The 15,610-nt window shown below is 33.1% G+C and overlaps 3 protein-coding genes across 10 annotated transcripts; 2 read left to right on the forward strand and 1 right to left on the reverse strand.

Moving 5' to 3' along the window:
- Positions 1 to 686: 686 nt before the first annotated feature.
- On the forward strand, positions 687 to 6,657 carry LOC137830531 (DNA-(apurinic or apyrimidinic site) endonuclease, chloroplastic). 6 transcript variants are annotated; one of them, XM_068637941.1, is made up of 12 exons: positions 687 to 860; positions 1,098 to 1,276; positions 1,360 to 1,460; positions 1,573 to 1,652; positions 1,837 to 2,073; positions 2,235 to 2,557; positions 3,080 to 3,190; positions 3,947 to 4,084; positions 4,200 to 4,247; positions 4,788 to 4,868; positions 5,592 to 5,751; positions 6,355 to 6,657. In XM_068637941.1, exons 2-12 carry the CDS (start codon positions 1,151 to 1,153, stop codon positions 6,474 to 6,476), a joined length of 1,527 nt encoding a protein of 508 aa, XP_068494042.1. In that variant the 5' UTR covers positions 687 to 860; positions 1,098 to 1,150; the 3' UTR covers positions 6,477 to 6,657. The 6 variants fall into 6 exon arrangements, with proteins under 6 accessions (XP_068494042.1, XP_068494038.1, XP_068494040.1 ...); XM_068637937.1 differs by having other exon boundaries at positions 706 to 860; positions 1,090 to 1,276; positions 2,232 to 2,557; XM_068637939.1 differs by having other exon boundaries at positions 706 to 860; positions 1,090 to 1,276; positions 1,363 to 1,460; positions 2,232 to 2,557.
- A 1,294-nt stretch (positions 6,658 to 7,951) lies between these two features.
- Positions 7,952 to 10,640, reverse strand: LOC137830532 (uncharacterized). 3 transcript variants are annotated; one of them, XM_068637944.1, is made up of 7 exons: positions 10,497 to 10,640; positions 9,887 to 9,990; positions 9,513 to 9,626; positions 9,148 to 9,426; positions 8,921 to 9,034; positions 8,282 to 8,354; positions 7,952 to 8,199 (listed from the first exon to the last, which is right to left on the reverse strand). In XM_068637944.1, exons 2-7 carry the CDS (start codon positions 9,947 to 9,949, stop codon positions 8,162 to 8,164), a joined length of 681 nt encoding a protein of 226 aa, XP_068494045.1. In that variant the 5' UTR covers positions 9,950 to 9,990; positions 10,497 to 10,640; the 3' UTR covers positions 7,952 to 8,161. The 3 variants fall into 3 exon arrangements, with proteins under 3 accessions (XP_068494045.1, XP_068494046.1, XP_068494047.1); XM_068637945.1 differs by having other exon boundaries at positions 9,887 to 10,025; positions 10,497 to 10,633; XM_068637946.1 differs by having other exon boundaries at positions 10,424 to 10,514.
- Positions 10,641 to 11,168: 528 nt separating this feature from the next.
- On the forward strand, positions 11,169 to 15,531 carry LOC137830534 (uncharacterized). The gene is made up of 11 exons (XM_068637948.1): positions 11,169 to 11,596; positions 12,515 to 12,602; positions 12,712 to 12,803; positions 12,907 to 13,025; positions 13,116 to 13,231; positions 13,310 to 13,437; positions 13,527 to 13,613; positions 14,571 to 14,631; positions 14,726 to 14,766; positions 14,860 to 14,980; positions 15,285 to 15,531. Exons 1-11 carry the CDS (start codon positions 11,238 to 11,240, stop codon positions 15,342 to 15,344), a joined length of 1,272 nt encoding a protein of 423 aa, XP_068494049.1. The 5' UTR covers positions 11,169 to 11,237; the 3' UTR covers positions 15,345 to 15,531.
- Positions 15,532 to 15,610: the final 79 nt, after the last annotated feature.

Consider the following 15,610-nt stretch of genomic DNA (forward strand, 5'->3'; position numbering starts at 1 on the left):
GTTACGATTGGCTCATTTTTTTTATATTGAGTTAAACAGAAGCTTAAGAAAACAAAATTACCTCAGTTTAAAGTTAATTTATTTAATAGCTTTCTAATTTAGAAAAGTTACTTTTAATGGGAGAATCAAATAGTCTCTTTATAAAAAAAAAACTCTTTTTGAAACTTAAAACCCTTCAATTAACTTGTGTCAAATTTCTTTTAAAAAAGCTGGTTTGGTTTTGAATTTTCACTTTGATAATAGAACTATTTTCTAAAGCAAAAAATACACGTTATGTTTTTCAAAATTATGTTGGAAAGCTCAAAAAACTATCCGAATTGAAGGTTAAGTTAATATTAAGTAACATGTGTTCAACTATGTTTATATTACAATAGGATAAAAATAATAAACTTATAATCCAATTTACTCCTTTCTCTTTTAAAATAATAGAATAAAAATGTAATTAAACTGTATTTTACAATATCCAAATAAAAGCACAATCTAATTCGCTCCATTGACAAAAAAAACTGTGTATATTATAAGTTTATTAATTTTTGCAAAAAATATTTTAAAATCATATCAAACATCTAATTTTTTTATATTTTACCAAAAGAAAAATTATAATTACCATACCATAACTTTATGAAATCAAACAACTAAATGAGGTATGAATATATGATTAAGTGAAAGTTTAGAAATTAAAAAACATAATTTTGCAGAGAAAAGAAAATTCAAATTGCTTTTTTACCTTTGTTCTTTCTTCTCTTCAGTTCCGTGCCCTTTCTCAATTTTCAGTGGCGATTCTTTCTTTCTGTTTCGCTTGTATTTCACATGAAACAACTCCTGCAATTTGTCTCTACCACCTCTATCAATATCATCAGGTTTCTTTTGCGCGTGCCTCTTCTTCATTCTCCACTTTTCAAAATCCATGTGAATTAATGTGTGTGTTTATATATTATTTTGTTTATTTTTACTGGAAAGGTTACATTTTTATTATTCCCTTTTTAATTGTTTTGTTAAATAAATTGAAAATGATGTGCCACATTTGCTGGAACATGTAAACTGAATACAAATTCATCTGGGTACCTGAACTGACTAAGAATATTGTAGCGTTGCAGTGTTTCGGAAGCATTTGAATGCTACTGTATTGGTTTGTTCAACTGTGAAAGCAATGGGGTCCAAAAGATCCTTTTCAAGTTCATCTAAGCCAATTTCACCATTTGTTGAGGGCAAGAAGGATATGGAGCTTAAGGGGTTGGAAGCAAACCCTGGTTCCAAGAAGCATGCTGTTGTTGAGGTCTAATTGATATTTCAGTAACATTGTCATTGTCATGTTACTTTGAGTTTTTTTTGGATTTTCACTATAAATTGATGATGTAGGAGAATGATGTTAATATCTATTCCGTTGAGATTCAGAGATTAAAAAATGACCTGACAATAGTAGACACAATGACTGTTCAGGAACTCCGGAAAACATTGAAGTAAGCAGATTGGTCTTTTCCTTACCAAGTAGCTACCTATTCTTCTTGTTTTAGAATATGAACATGCAATGTTTTTTATTATATACATCTTCGCAATGATTTGAAATCTCAGGAGATTTAGGGTCCCTGCTAAAGGTCGTAAAGATGATCTTTTGTCTGCCTTGAAGAGTTTCATGGACAGTAGCATGTTCGGTATACATTTTGCTTAGCATTATCTCAGCTTTTACTGTTTCTGGGGAGATTTTATTTTTCTGTTTCAACATCAATTATTTTTCTTCTAACAGTCGCTTCCTTTAATCCTTAACCTTCGTGTCACTCTTTTGAAACTAGTTCAAGTTGTGTAATTCTAATGTTTAGAAGGTCTCTTGATGTACAGAACAAGATTCTCATATAAGAGAAGAGCAAGAGCTATTAACTTCTGCTGAAAATACTTCTATAGAAGTGAAGGCTAAAAGGGTATTGGATGAAGACCATGTTGATGATTTCAATGAAACATCAGAGATATCTGAACTTAAACAGGGTAAGAAAAGGTTAAAACAATCTGAATCTGGGAGAAAAACTGTCAAAGTGGCGATCAAGAAGAAAGTTTCTTCAAAATCAGATGGTGACACAGGTAATGTTGTAGAATAGAATATATAGAGTTATTAACTTTCTTCATCTAAAAAACATGTTGTATTATACTTTTTAACACTATTTTTCTGAATTTTAAATTTTGGTTCAAATGTTGCTCAGTCAACTAAAGATCAATGTTATATGGGCTTGTATTTCCAGCAGATTTTAAGCCTTCCAGGGCAAAGAGAAAAGTATCTACAGATATTGTTAGCATTGTTGCAGAGTCAGATGAAATCAGTACAGCTACCATTCAAACTGAACCATGGACAGTTCTTGCCCACAAGAAACCTCAAAAAGGTTGGATTGCATATAATCCTAGAACAATGAGACCACCACCGCTTGATAAAGATACAAAATTTGTCAAGCTTTTGTCTTGGAATGTCAATGGATTGAGAGCATTGCTAAAATTTGAAGGATTCTCGGCCCTTCAACTTGCCCAAAGGGAAGACTTTGATATATTGTGTTTGCAAGAGACTAAGCTGCAGGTAGAATATTAGTCATTTTTTTGCCTCAGTCGGAGTTATATTTTCCAAAAGTCCTATGTTTCAGTTTTGCTAGACGTGTATAGAGAATAACTGCAAAGTTCATTTTTTTTTGTTTGTGCTGGTTTATAAGTGCTTCATGCGTTATATTGTAGTTAAATTATGTAAACTCTGAAGGTTGCTGCAGAATTATGCTAACAATTGATTTTGTATTCCTAGAGAATGGCATATAATGTATATTTGAAAATATTGAAGGATGTGAATCGTGAGAAGCTATTCCATTGCTTTCTTTTATTATCTATCAACTGTGATGAAGTGTGTTTGGATTAGCTTCATGGTGAGAAATAATTATTTTTTCATGAAGGTAAAGAACAAATAGTTGCTTCTAACTTTTGCATGGTATCACCATGATTTTGTGGGATAGAATTGCTTCTTACGTGTTATCCAAACACACTTTAATGTTTGTATGAATGTTGATGGTGCTCATGTCTCTCCTATTTATGAATTCTGGGGTTTTGCTAACAGGAGAAGGATATTGAGGATATTAAACAGCGTCTAATAGATGGCTATGATAACAGCTTTTGGACATGTAGTGTTTCTAAGCTTGGTTATTCTGGAACAGCAATTATCTCAAGGGTATGTTGACTGTGATTATCCTGCCTCTTCATGCTAAATGGAAACTTTTAATCCTACATTTAGAAGAAAAGGCTGTTTGTAGTAGGGAACAGTCCTTGTACAATTAATCAAGCTAAATTTCATGGCAACTTAATATTTAATGCTGCATAAATTTCATCTAATAATGAGTTGTACACAAGGCCGGTCCTGAGGGTACTTTGGAGGTGTTCTGCTGTACTGGCTCGTGAATGGGAGGGGCCCAAACCATGGCTAGCTTTGATATTTAAAAGAAATTATGTTTATTATGCACTCTTAACTTTTGTTCAGCTTCTCATTCCCATTTTCCTATCTCAACTCAAGTTTAAAGCTATAGTTTAAAGCTCCAATTAATATGGGCAATTGGACGTTGAATTTCTTCCTAAACATTAAACAACCTCCATCTTTTTCTAGGTTCTGTGGACGTAATCATTAAAATTTGTATGCATAGGTGACCCTTATTTATTGTTTTGCCATGGGCCCAAAAAATGATTAGACCGGACCGGCTCTAGTTGTACACATTTTTCTGAGTAAAGTTTTTGGAAATGTGGTTTTGATTTTGTACAAATTTGAGGTGAAACTCTTGCTGCCTATTTTAGTAATATTAGTTAAATACTATTTTTCACATCTGTCATGATTTTCATTCTATTAATAAGCTAACCATTTACATCCTCATATTTAAATTGCATGAGTAATGCTCAGATTAATAATTATTTTTCTAATATTGTTGAATTCTGGCAGATAAAGCCCCTTTCAGTTAGATATGGCCTAGGTATATCTGATCATGATAGTGAGGGTAGACTTGTGACAGCTGAGTTTGATACATTTTATTTGATATGTGGATACATCCCTAATTCTGGAGATGGCTTGAAAAGACTGGTACTTGTATTAAATTACTTTTCTTTTATTATATTATATTATATTATATATTATTACCCATTTCATTATGAAAAATACATCCTTGTTCAACTAATGTTTGTGTATTTGACTCCAGTCTTACAGGGTGACTGAATGGGATCCATCTCTCAGCAATTATATAAAAGTATGCGTGGCTCTTTTTACTCACCTAGTAGGATAAAGCTTTATGCGTTGCTGTATATATATATTTCTCTTCAAGCATGGTGTGCATGGTTTTTCTTGTTTCATCTTCTATTATTCCTTTTACCTAGTAGTTTTATATTTGAAAGGCCTAGTAGTGTTGTTCTCTAAGCTCAAAATATTGAAGTTGATGCTGGAAATGGAATGTATCACTTTATTTAAAATAATAATAATAGTAATAATAATGTTAGAGAGCCCATGCCAATTAGAAATATGGTTAAACTATAGTATATATGTGGGTGCAAGTCTTACCTTGGAAGTTGGTTTTGTGAGGTTGAGTTAGTTTTAAAGTTCGCTCCTTGATAAATAAAATTAAAGAGCGGGTTGATGTCCTATGTTGTATATACCCTTTTTTTCTTTGGTCACTACTGATATTCTTTTCGGGTAAATATGCTTTTCACAGAAGGAATAGTAATATTTTATTGAAATTCTTTTGTTATGCATCTATGACTAGGATTCCTGATTCATTTTCTGCTGGATACAGGAATTGGAAAAGTCAAAACCAGTAATTTTAACTGGTGATCTAAATTGTGCTCATGAAGAGATAGACATATACAACCCTGCTGTAAGTTATTCAGATTTGATATTCTCCATAAAAACTGTGTATCTCGTTTAAACCTTAGTAAATAAATATTATCAACAAAACCAAGCACTTGTTGGTAGATAGAAATTACTGGATTTAGAAGAACAAGAAGTAATCAAGAAGTTGTTAATATGCGTTGAATTCAATTATAGTCCAATCTTTTGATTATGGTTGGCTAAAAATTGAAATCAAATGTTGTTATTACGTAAGTTAATATTTACTTAGAGAGAACAACTGTGCATGTAAATAGTTACAGGTGTTGGCTGAGTCACCTGGTGGGATCCTATTATCTAAAATGATTTTTTAGTTTTGAAATATTAGGCATATCCAAGTTACATAAAGCTAATCTAATAGCAATTTGGGTGTATTCATTTAGAATTTGTTTGAAATTTGTCCTAATGAAAAGTTGGACTGAGTATGTATTAAATTAAGAAGCTTGATGTGATGATAACTAATACTCCACGTTCCATTTCTGACTAGTCTCTAGTGAGAACGAGACCATAACCATTTTGGGCCAATTTTGTCGAGGTTCATAAATGTTTACACCAAACTTGTTGGCTATTCGATTTGAAAATTTGAATATGTTGAAAATAAAGACTAGTTGGAATTTAAATCAATAATCTGTCTGTTATCAATATCATGACTAATGAATTACGTAAGAGTGCCAAGAGCATTAATTCTACTGATAATTTCTTATATCCACAGGGTAACAAGAGAAGTGCTGGGTTTACAGATGAAGAGAGGAAATCATTTGCAACAAACTTCTTATCTAGGGGATTTGTAGATACCTTTAGAAGGCAGCACCCTGGTGTTATTGGATATACTTATTGGGGTTATCGGCATGGTGGGCGCAAGAATAACAGAGGTATTTATAGAACACTACTAAAATTGATTTGTATACTTCACTACTTGTAAATATTAATTAATAAAAATGTTGTATGATTCCAATTCACTTCGCCTTTTAATATCTGTCACTTGACTGTGTTATGAGTTTATTTGAGCACAAGTGCGTGGTCACATCATGGTAGTTATCGCCTTACCCTTTTGTACATATTCCACAATTTCACTGATAATTGCATTCAATAAGATTTTCCTAATATTATCCGAAAGAGATGCAGGGGCTTCCAATTGTCAACTTCTGTTCTGGGAATAAATATATGCATCATAGATGTGGTTGTGTTCTTCCTTAGTTCAAATGCTGAACAGCTACCAAAACAGACACACACCCCGGTCGGGTCTTTACAGTTTCTCTGAAAATAATTTCTAAGTTCATGCCTGTATGCTTGTCTAATTTGAATTAGCATGTTATGAGTATTACTTTTTGAGGAAGTACATCCATGACACAGGTAATGGTGTGTGTATTTATTAGATTAGTGTAATGAAATGGAGAAATTCCTTATTCTGAATTTTGAATGTTTTTCATTGAAATTTTCTTTGTTCTCAATGACTTGTTTCGAAATTAAAACAGGGTGGCGTCTTGATTATTTCCTCGTCTCAGAATCCATTGCTGACAAAGTTCACGATTCATACATTCTTCCTGATGTGAATGGTAGTGATCATTGCCCCATTGGTCTTATTGTCAAGTTTTAGTTCTGCAATTCAAACAGTGTATTAGCTTGTAGCGAATGTTGCTAATGGGAAAGCCTATATATACACTGCAAGCAGGGATTTCTACTTTTTTGTCTGGTTATCTTAACTTAGAAAAACCTGCAATCCTTGTACTTGCTCAATCTATGATTTTGATTAGTCTAACAGAAGTTTGAACAGGGAATCTAGTCTTGTTATATTAGTGGAAAAAAAAATTGATTTTGCAACAAAATATAGAATATGCAGTAGTCTAGGAGTGTTAGATGTGGTAGCCTTTGAATGACTCATGAATTTTTTTTGTTGTGTTTCAAATATTCTAATTGAAGGAATTTTATAAACGTCTGAAGATCCTTCCAAATAAGCTGATCCTCGAGATTATACAATTTGAGATATCATTACAGATCCTCCAATGCGAAATATTTCTATATTGAGGAGTACACTCTAGATTGTGCAATATGAAAAAGAAATGTATTTCGGATTGTACATGAAATGGTATTTTATTTTACTTTTATCTTAAGTTTATATTGTTTTATTTTGCTTTTTTTTTTTTTGTATTGTTTAGTTTTACTTTGGACAGATATAACTAAAATAAGAGGTGGTGTCTCTCAACCTGGTGAGCAAGATAGATCTATGATCTCCATTTGTAGGAGAGGTCACCCTAAAGCCTCTAATGTGAGAGGTCGGAAGTCTGTTGCTCACCTAGTTAAGAGTGTCACCCTTTGTTGTAGCAATATATTTTCAAATTAAAATTAAACAACATAAGATAAAATTAACATGAACAATCATTTTAGATTGTACAAAAATAACATAAATTGTCATTTTAGATTGTATAATGGAAAATGTATTTTTGCATCTAAAAATGCATTTTAAATTGCATAATTTAAATTGGAAGATTGCAACGATATCTTGGATTGTAGAAATTTTACAAATCAACCGTGCTGGAAGGATACTCAAAACAACTCCAACGCAAAACCAATAAGGAAAAAATGAATGAACTCACCTTAATGAAGGAGAATAGTGAACACGATTTTGAATTGCAGAACACACCTTATGGAAGTGTCCAAAGAAATGATAGAATGCGCAGAAATTAATGGTGGGAAAACTGTAGCATGAAAATGTATAGTGAAATAGAAAGTAGCCTCTGCGGAAAGAAAATGCTCATTATCGTTGAATGTTTTCTTCTCAAAACTTGTCCAGTATGAATGGTATTTCTTGTTTAAAAAGAAATTTATGTGGCAACTGATTCCGGAATGCAATTTTCTACTGCATATCATTATTCACTGAAGAGTCACCTATTATAGTATCAACTAACAAGCAAAGCCTTTTTGAGATTTAGACATGTACATGTAAACACAAGCAACCAGAATAGTTCCAAAACAATTTTGGTTTGTTATTTGGATACCTAGGAAACAATGTCAACTAAAAATGGTAATGTTTTATACTCATTATATAAATGTAAAATATCATTTCAGACATAATTTATCTTATCACCTCAACATATTAATGAATAAGATAACATGGTAAAATCGTCAGAATCATATTACACGTTCGTATAAAAATGTTTTCTATTGACAATGTATAATCAAACTCATGAACATAGAGAACATAAAGATAAATTACATTAATAACATTCACTAGTTGTCTTCCCTTCTACATATCTCAATAATGAAATCCAATTTGAGAAAGCTTCATCCAACCATGGTCCTCTTTCGCCCTCTTTGCCTCACTACAAGTTGTTAAAATGTATGGAAGTTAGTAGGTGTTTAAGAAAATAAGTTAAATTTATACAAGTATACGAGGGACCTAACCTTGTGCCAACTTGTTCAATGTGGATGACCACTGCTTTGATGACTTGCGGTATGCAGCAAGTATCCGATCCATCTGTCCAGACAAAATCCAAAATTAACATAACACTGAATTGATTATCTGTAGAAAAATAAGGCTTCAGTCCCCCTCACTAGAATGCCATAAATTTCTGGGCTAGTTTAAGTAAATCTAAGCCTCTATGGCAAAAAGGAAAATGTGATTATTTATCGTTGAGGAGGAGTTAATCCTATTCAATAAGCCTCTTTGGACCCCCAGCAAAACCTGATGCACTCTTCTCACAAATGAGGAGCTAAATTTATGCCCTAAAGTTTTTGCCCAAATCAACTTCAGTGCACAAACGATAAAATCCAGATTGCCAACAGTAGCAAACAAGAAAGAGAAAAAGCCTTTATTGGTGATTGGTCATAAGGCAGATCACAAGCAGAAGAGTTCCATTATCTTCTTTAATTAAAATATTAACCAAGAGCATGCTTAAGAAAATTAATATGCCATATTTTATTAATTGCTGACTTTGGAGTGCGTTCTAATTCAAATTCTCAAAACAGACGAATAAAACCCTGTTTTCATCTCCTTGATTTTCTATGGAATGGAAGTCAGGGGAAAAGGAAAAGCTGGCTTACCACATTCCCACACGAAGAATGCATTGACAGAATAGCTCTTTCGAGAACATACAAATCAACAGCTTTATCTTCGGGTAGAGTAGAGGTGAAGCTCAAACCAAAATCGATAAGAACCTACAAACAATTGATTTGGCTACTGTAACACATTGATAATATTTCTCAGGTAGCATAACATGAATGGAGGATAATTAGACATCTCATGCCTAAGAAGGCATGAATGAACTCACCAACTCATCGGTACCCTTCTTGAGCAACATGTTTGATGTTGTTAAATCACCGTGAATAAGACCACCATCATGTAACTTTCCAATTGCATGACCAATTTGGGTTGCAATGTTGTCCAGACTCTCTTCACCAAGGTCACGTGACCCGAATTCAAGAAATACATCCTTGACTGAAGGGCCCTCAACATATTCAAATGTTAAAGTGTGCAACACAGGATCCACAGCATACAGCACGGGAGTAAAAACCCCAAGTTTCCTTGCTTTGGTCACGCACCTTGCCTCCTGCTCCAAAACCACATCGGTGAAACAAGAAAAGCAAAAAAACAATGCACATTGGGGGAAATTACAACTTTTTTTCTAAATCTAACCGCGTTTAAGCGCTTGAGTGTCAATTTAGAATCCAAAGTTGGATGCCTGTACTTCTTTGAGAAGCGCTCCTTGACAACACATTTCCTTCCGACAAAAGAAGACTCAAAAACCCTCTACAGAAAGGCACATAAAAGAGGCATAAGAATTTGGAAAACAAGATAAATCAGGAGTTCATAAATAAAATAAAATAAAAAAATCCAAGAAGATGGGCAAAACAAGTAAACGGAAAAAAAATGAAACTTTACACAAAAGGTAGAAATCAATTGCACTTTAAGGTGGGTGAAGCAATAAAAGAAGAAAGATGGAAACTTTGTGCAGAGGGTAGGTTTTAATTGCTTCTACAAATCCAGAGACAGTTTACAGTTATACTTACTGCTTCCGCTCCTTGTTTGAGCAAAGTGAGAGAGCTATCTCTTGAGTCAGTTTCAGTCGCCATAGTGTTGAACGTTTTTGGCAGTAAACTTCCTGCTGTTTAACCTTTTCCAGCCCAGAAAAGGAAAACGGTTATACAACTGAAAAAAAGAACTAACATGTTGCTACCAGAAACGTTACTATAAGCATTATAGACATAGAAGAAATTTTGGACGGTGTGTAGTTTGCGTGTACTTGTAGCTGACAGAGGAAAGAGAGTCCCTTTGTTGCAGTGATGCAATGATAGATAAAAGTTGGAATTAAAGCGACAAAAATATGTAATAACCAGTAAAGAAACGGGTAGAAATCTAGGAAGGAAAACTGATTCACAATATTCAACAGGCTAAGCAATATATAAGAAACGCATGCTCCTAACTTAAAAACCAGCAACGAACAATAAAATTTACATAGTACGAGACCAAATGTAGTACAGAACCACTCAAGCTTTTCATCAAACACATAGCATGCAGTAGCAAAAACAATTAGTGACGGCACAAACCTGGAGAAAAATGAAAGGGGGGAAAAAGATTGGAGTGAAATGAGTAAAAGAAGTGAGAGGGTAGAAAATGTACCTAAAACGTTACTGGGTTGCGATGTACTGAAAGAGAGAAAAAAAGAGAGGTTAAAGGTGGTGTTCGTTATTTGCAGTTGATGCTGTGAATGACCGAACAATGAGAGATTCTAAAACTTTGTGAAGCCCATAACTATTGATTTTTAGTCCTTGTTTCTTAATATTTTATTAGTCTATTTTATAAGATAAATATTTATTTTATATGATTAAAGCCCATGACAGATAAATAAATTATATTAAATTTATAATAAATATAACTATAAGGATGATTAAAATAATGTGTTATTTTATTGTAAGTTAAAATGTTTAACATTTTAAATTATTAAAAATTCTAAATTATTTTCTAAATATATATGACTAAATTGAAAATTTTAAAAATTAAATGATCAAATTAAATAGAACGTAAAAGATAAAAATAGTTTGTATAACTTAACCCATAACTAATTATAATGTAATGAAATAATTTATTCAATATATATACCAAATAAATCCATAATAAAACGTCAACAAAATTTGAAATTATAAATATAAATTTAATATAATAGTTAAATAGATTAAAGTTATTAAAAAAGTAAAATGCGAGATTGGCCTCTGGTGATGAGTTGGCAAAATGTGATTGGTGGCATGACGAGAGTGAAAGAACTAAGAAAAAACACAAAAAGGAAATATTTAGCGTAGCGAATCTTCAAAACAAAGATCAGCACTGAACCTGCGAAACAAAACAACCTTAACAAACCCAACAATGGGAGCACGAAAGAGACTCTCTTCTTCTTCTGAACCTTCTTCTTCTGTGCTGAAGGAAGACACACAGAACAAACCCCAAGAAAAACCGAACCTTGCAGACCCTCCAATTGCGCCTCCCAAATGGGGTCTTCTTCTGAAGCTCTCACTCCTGGCGTTCCCTTACTTGTACCTTCTCTTTTACTACTACCCCATCGAACCGGAGCTCCGAAGATCGATCCTCATCAATGCGGGAATGAGCCTTGCGGGGTTGTTCGTGACGGTCAAGATGATCCCCGTCGCGTCCAGATACGTTCAGAAGCGGAATCTCTTTGGCTATGATATCAACAAGAAGGGCACCCCTCAGGGAAATGTCAAAGTGTCAGTCCTTTTCTTCGCTCCCTTTTTTTATTTTTTGCTTTTACGAAGTGGGTTTTGGTTGGATTTTGATTTCGAGATCTGGGTATTTTTTACTTTTTTATAAATCGAGGTGGGTTACCTGGATTTTTTATTTTCTTAGCTCATTTTAAATTTTTCATGAAAAATCGTGTTTGAAACGTTTGGTTGGATTTGGGAGGGAATTTTCAGCTTGAGATATAAGCTTTTTGCTTTCTTATATGAATTTGTTTTGTTCCATGTGATCATTGATTTCCGTTTTGATCCTGCACTTGTTGTTCGTGGAATGTTCAATAAATATATCTGGATTTGATTGTTTTGTAAGTTGATGCTCTCTAGCACAATGCTTTCTCTTCTAGACTCTGGATTGTTCTGAGACCTTTATGATTTTGCTATCTACCAGACTAATTCTTACATTTCATAAAGTGAAAAGTACGGATGAATGAGTTTTAGACACACCGATTGTGTTCTATAATTTGATTTGTAGAATTGATTTTGCTATCTATCCTTTGTATTTTTTTTTTTTTCAATGGGATTCTTGAACTTGGTATTTTCAGTTTAGGTTTTAAGTGGAAACGTGTGATGAGAATGAGGATGTCACGACCAGCAAATGGGTAGTTTAGCTGATGGTTTAGTTTAAGAAATTGATTAATATGCTGTGGCAAATATTTGGATGCAAAGAAGGAGAAGAAAAAGTTAAATTAAAGACAGTAAGAGGAAAGATTATTACATTACATTGTAAATGCAGTTAAAAAAGAGAAGTAGAGAACAAAACCTTAACTTAGATTTATTTTGGTATTATATACATTATGTATTTATGCCATGTATGCATAGAAAGTATAGAAATCTTGTTTTGTATTTTTTGGTAGTAAGTTTTTGACTTTGTAACCTCTTTATTTGCAGGCCTGAGTCATTAGGTATAGTCGTTGGTATTGTCTTCTTGGTGGTGGCAATCTTGTTTCAGTATTTTAATTTCACAGCAGATTCAAATGTAAGTATATAATGTGAATTATGTGAATGGTAGATCTGAGTATTTGGTTCAACTCTAATGTCAATAGAAGAAAGTAATGCTATACTTATGAACTATTTTGATTTTGCAGTGGCTTGTTGAATATAATGCAGCATTAGCATGCATCTGTTTCATGACATTGCTGGGTTTTGTCGATGATGTCCTTGATGTCCCTTGGAGAGTGTGAGTATAGAAGTTTTCACAATTTGCTTACTGAATGAATTTGTGCTTGTTAACTAATGCTATAATAGTTTCGTTTTTTATTTTATGTTGATGTGAAGAGCAGAAAATTACTACTCCCATCAATTGCTGCACTTCCTTTGTTAATGGCATATGCTGGACACACAACTATAGTTATACCAAAGCCACTTGTCGCACACATTGGGATAGAGATTTTGGATCTTGGTAACCTCTCTTTACCTTTATGCAAATGATACTGTAGAAGTCACTTATTACTGTAAAAATTCACTATTTTGGCTTTGTTTCATGAGGCAGGATGGATATATAAACTATATATGGGGCTATTGGCTGTTTTCTGCACAAATTCCATCAATATACATGCTGGATTAAATGGCCTTGAAGTTGGGCAGACGGTGGTTATCTCATCAGCTGTAAGTATTAAAGCTTGTATGTAATAGTTAACATAATCCACATTGGTCATGAAAATTAGTAATGGTGTGGATATGCAGATCCTGATACACAATATTATGCAAATTGGAGCATCAACAGATCCTGAATATAAGCAAGCACATGCATTCTCTATTTACTTAGTTCAGCCCTTGCTTGCTACCTCTTTGGCCTTACTTTCTTACAACTGGTACTCACTGATGTAACATTATCATTTTGTTTGAAACTTTTTTTCACGTGATCAAGAGTAGTTTACTCACAATCTGTTTCTTGTTCTAGGTATCCCTCTTCAGTTTTTGTTGGTGATACATATACATACTTTGCTGGGATGACTATGGCCGTGATTGGTATTTTAGGCCATTTTAGGTATATTCTTACCTTGCATCTCCCGTCTTACTCTGTTCTAATGGAACAATAGATATGGTGATCTTCATTTTCATTTGTTGAAACTTTCTAACAAATGATTCCTTTTTTCAGTCTTGCTTCAATCTTTTCATTTCTCTATTAGCAATTTAGTGAATAATTTTGCCTCGTTTTATAAGAAAACCTACCATTTTTCACTTTGTATGATATTTCCATAAAACCTAAAAGGCCAACAAATGCACTGTAGATTTTTTCATTTCAATCATAATTAACAATAACTTGTTGAACTTGTGATAATAACCTTCTAGGTGTACTTTTACCATATATAATAGCAAATGATATTTAACTCTAGGGTGGGGATTTTCCATTCAAACGTGAGAGGTTTATATTCATAATTTCATTTTTATTAGAAAGTGACTTTAACCCTTATTAAACTTCACAAAACCGGCTTGTAAGGTGATATTTTCACTTATATACTATAATTTTGACTATATCTCTAGTTAATGTGAGCAATACATCTCGAATGTGAGACTAGATATATGTGGATAGTTCGATAGCGGTCCCATGGTGGATAATTCCAACAAATTTTGCTAGAATAAATAAACTCATGTTAGAAATAACTTCACAAAATTGACTTCTCAATGTGGGATATCTAACAATCAAAAAAGATTATATCTTTCCCTCCTCAGTAAATAACTTTATTTTTCTGTTAGGACTCCTCCTGAAACCTTTTCCATGAAATATTTATAAATAAACATGGTTCTTGAATAAAGTATAAAACTTAGAACAGAAAACTTGCAATAATGTGACTTTTTGATCCATTTCAATCATTACAATTTAAGTTTTTAGTACATTGCTAAATGATAGCACATTTTTATGAATCCTTGCTGCTTCTGTTTATGAGCTTGCCTTACTATGATTATTGATTTCCTTGAAATAATTTTATTATATTTGCTTCAGTGAAACACTCCTGATTTTCTTCCTACCCCAAGTTTTGAATTTTCTCTTGTCACTTCCCCAGGTTTGTCACTAACAGAATCTCCATTGACATTTTTAATTTGTGATAATTTAAAACTCTTGTGAGCATGTTTGACATAAAATATGTTTTCTTCCAGCTTTCTGGCTATATTCCATGTCCACGTCATCGACTGCCAAGGTAGGGATTGACAAATGTGTCTTAGTGAATGGTTGAGACATCTTACCCTCTTGTATTTGTTGGTTGAAACTCATGGACCCTTAACTCATTCAGGTTTGACCCTAAAACTGGACTACTGACTGGGACAAATGATGGGACACTCGTTAACTTCTTCCTAAGAAATTTAGGCCCGAAATCTGAAAAGGCACTTTGTATTTATCTTCTTGCTTTCCAGGTGATTCCCTCTTCTTATTCTTGTGACCAGCATTTTTCTTTTTTGTTGTCTATTTCCGTGTTGAACTTGGTTGTTTGCATTATTCATGGTGACAATGGTGAACTTGATTTGTTTTGTTGCACTTGACTCCTATTATGGGATTACACACTAGAGGAAAAAAATGCAGGATAGTGATAATTCTAATCAAGAGCAAATTCTAATCACTTTATAGTTAATCATGCAGTTTATCACAATCTCAGTATGAAAAAGAAACAACTATTATAGTTATCATTGCACTTATGTTCTTCTTTTCCCCTTTGGACAGGCTATAGCGTGCGGTTTCTGTTTCTTGCTAAGGTATTTCCTTGCCGGTTGGTACAAATGAAATCACGAAGTGGAACCCAAAAAAGATGAATGAAAACCACGCAATTGGCTGATAATGTTGTATAACCATTTTTGTAGAAAAATTTAGTGAGAATAGGCATAGATTTTGGTGAACGAATTTCTTTCACTATCTGAATGTTGTGTACTAAACCAAGTCAAAGAAATATACCATTTGAATTTTTTCTGCAGACATCGAACAACTTAACATTTTCTTATGTAATCCTTCAACAAGATCATTTATAACAGTGCCACAGCGTACTTTTTTGG

Source organism: Phaseolus vulgaris, chromosome 7 (genome assembly GCF_000499845.2).
Source record: "Phaseolus vulgaris cultivar G19833 chromosome 7, P. vulgaris v2.0, whole genome shotgun sequence".
Taxonomy (NCBI): Eukaryota; Viridiplantae; Streptophyta; class Magnoliopsida; order Fabales; family Fabaceae; genus Phaseolus; species Phaseolus vulgaris.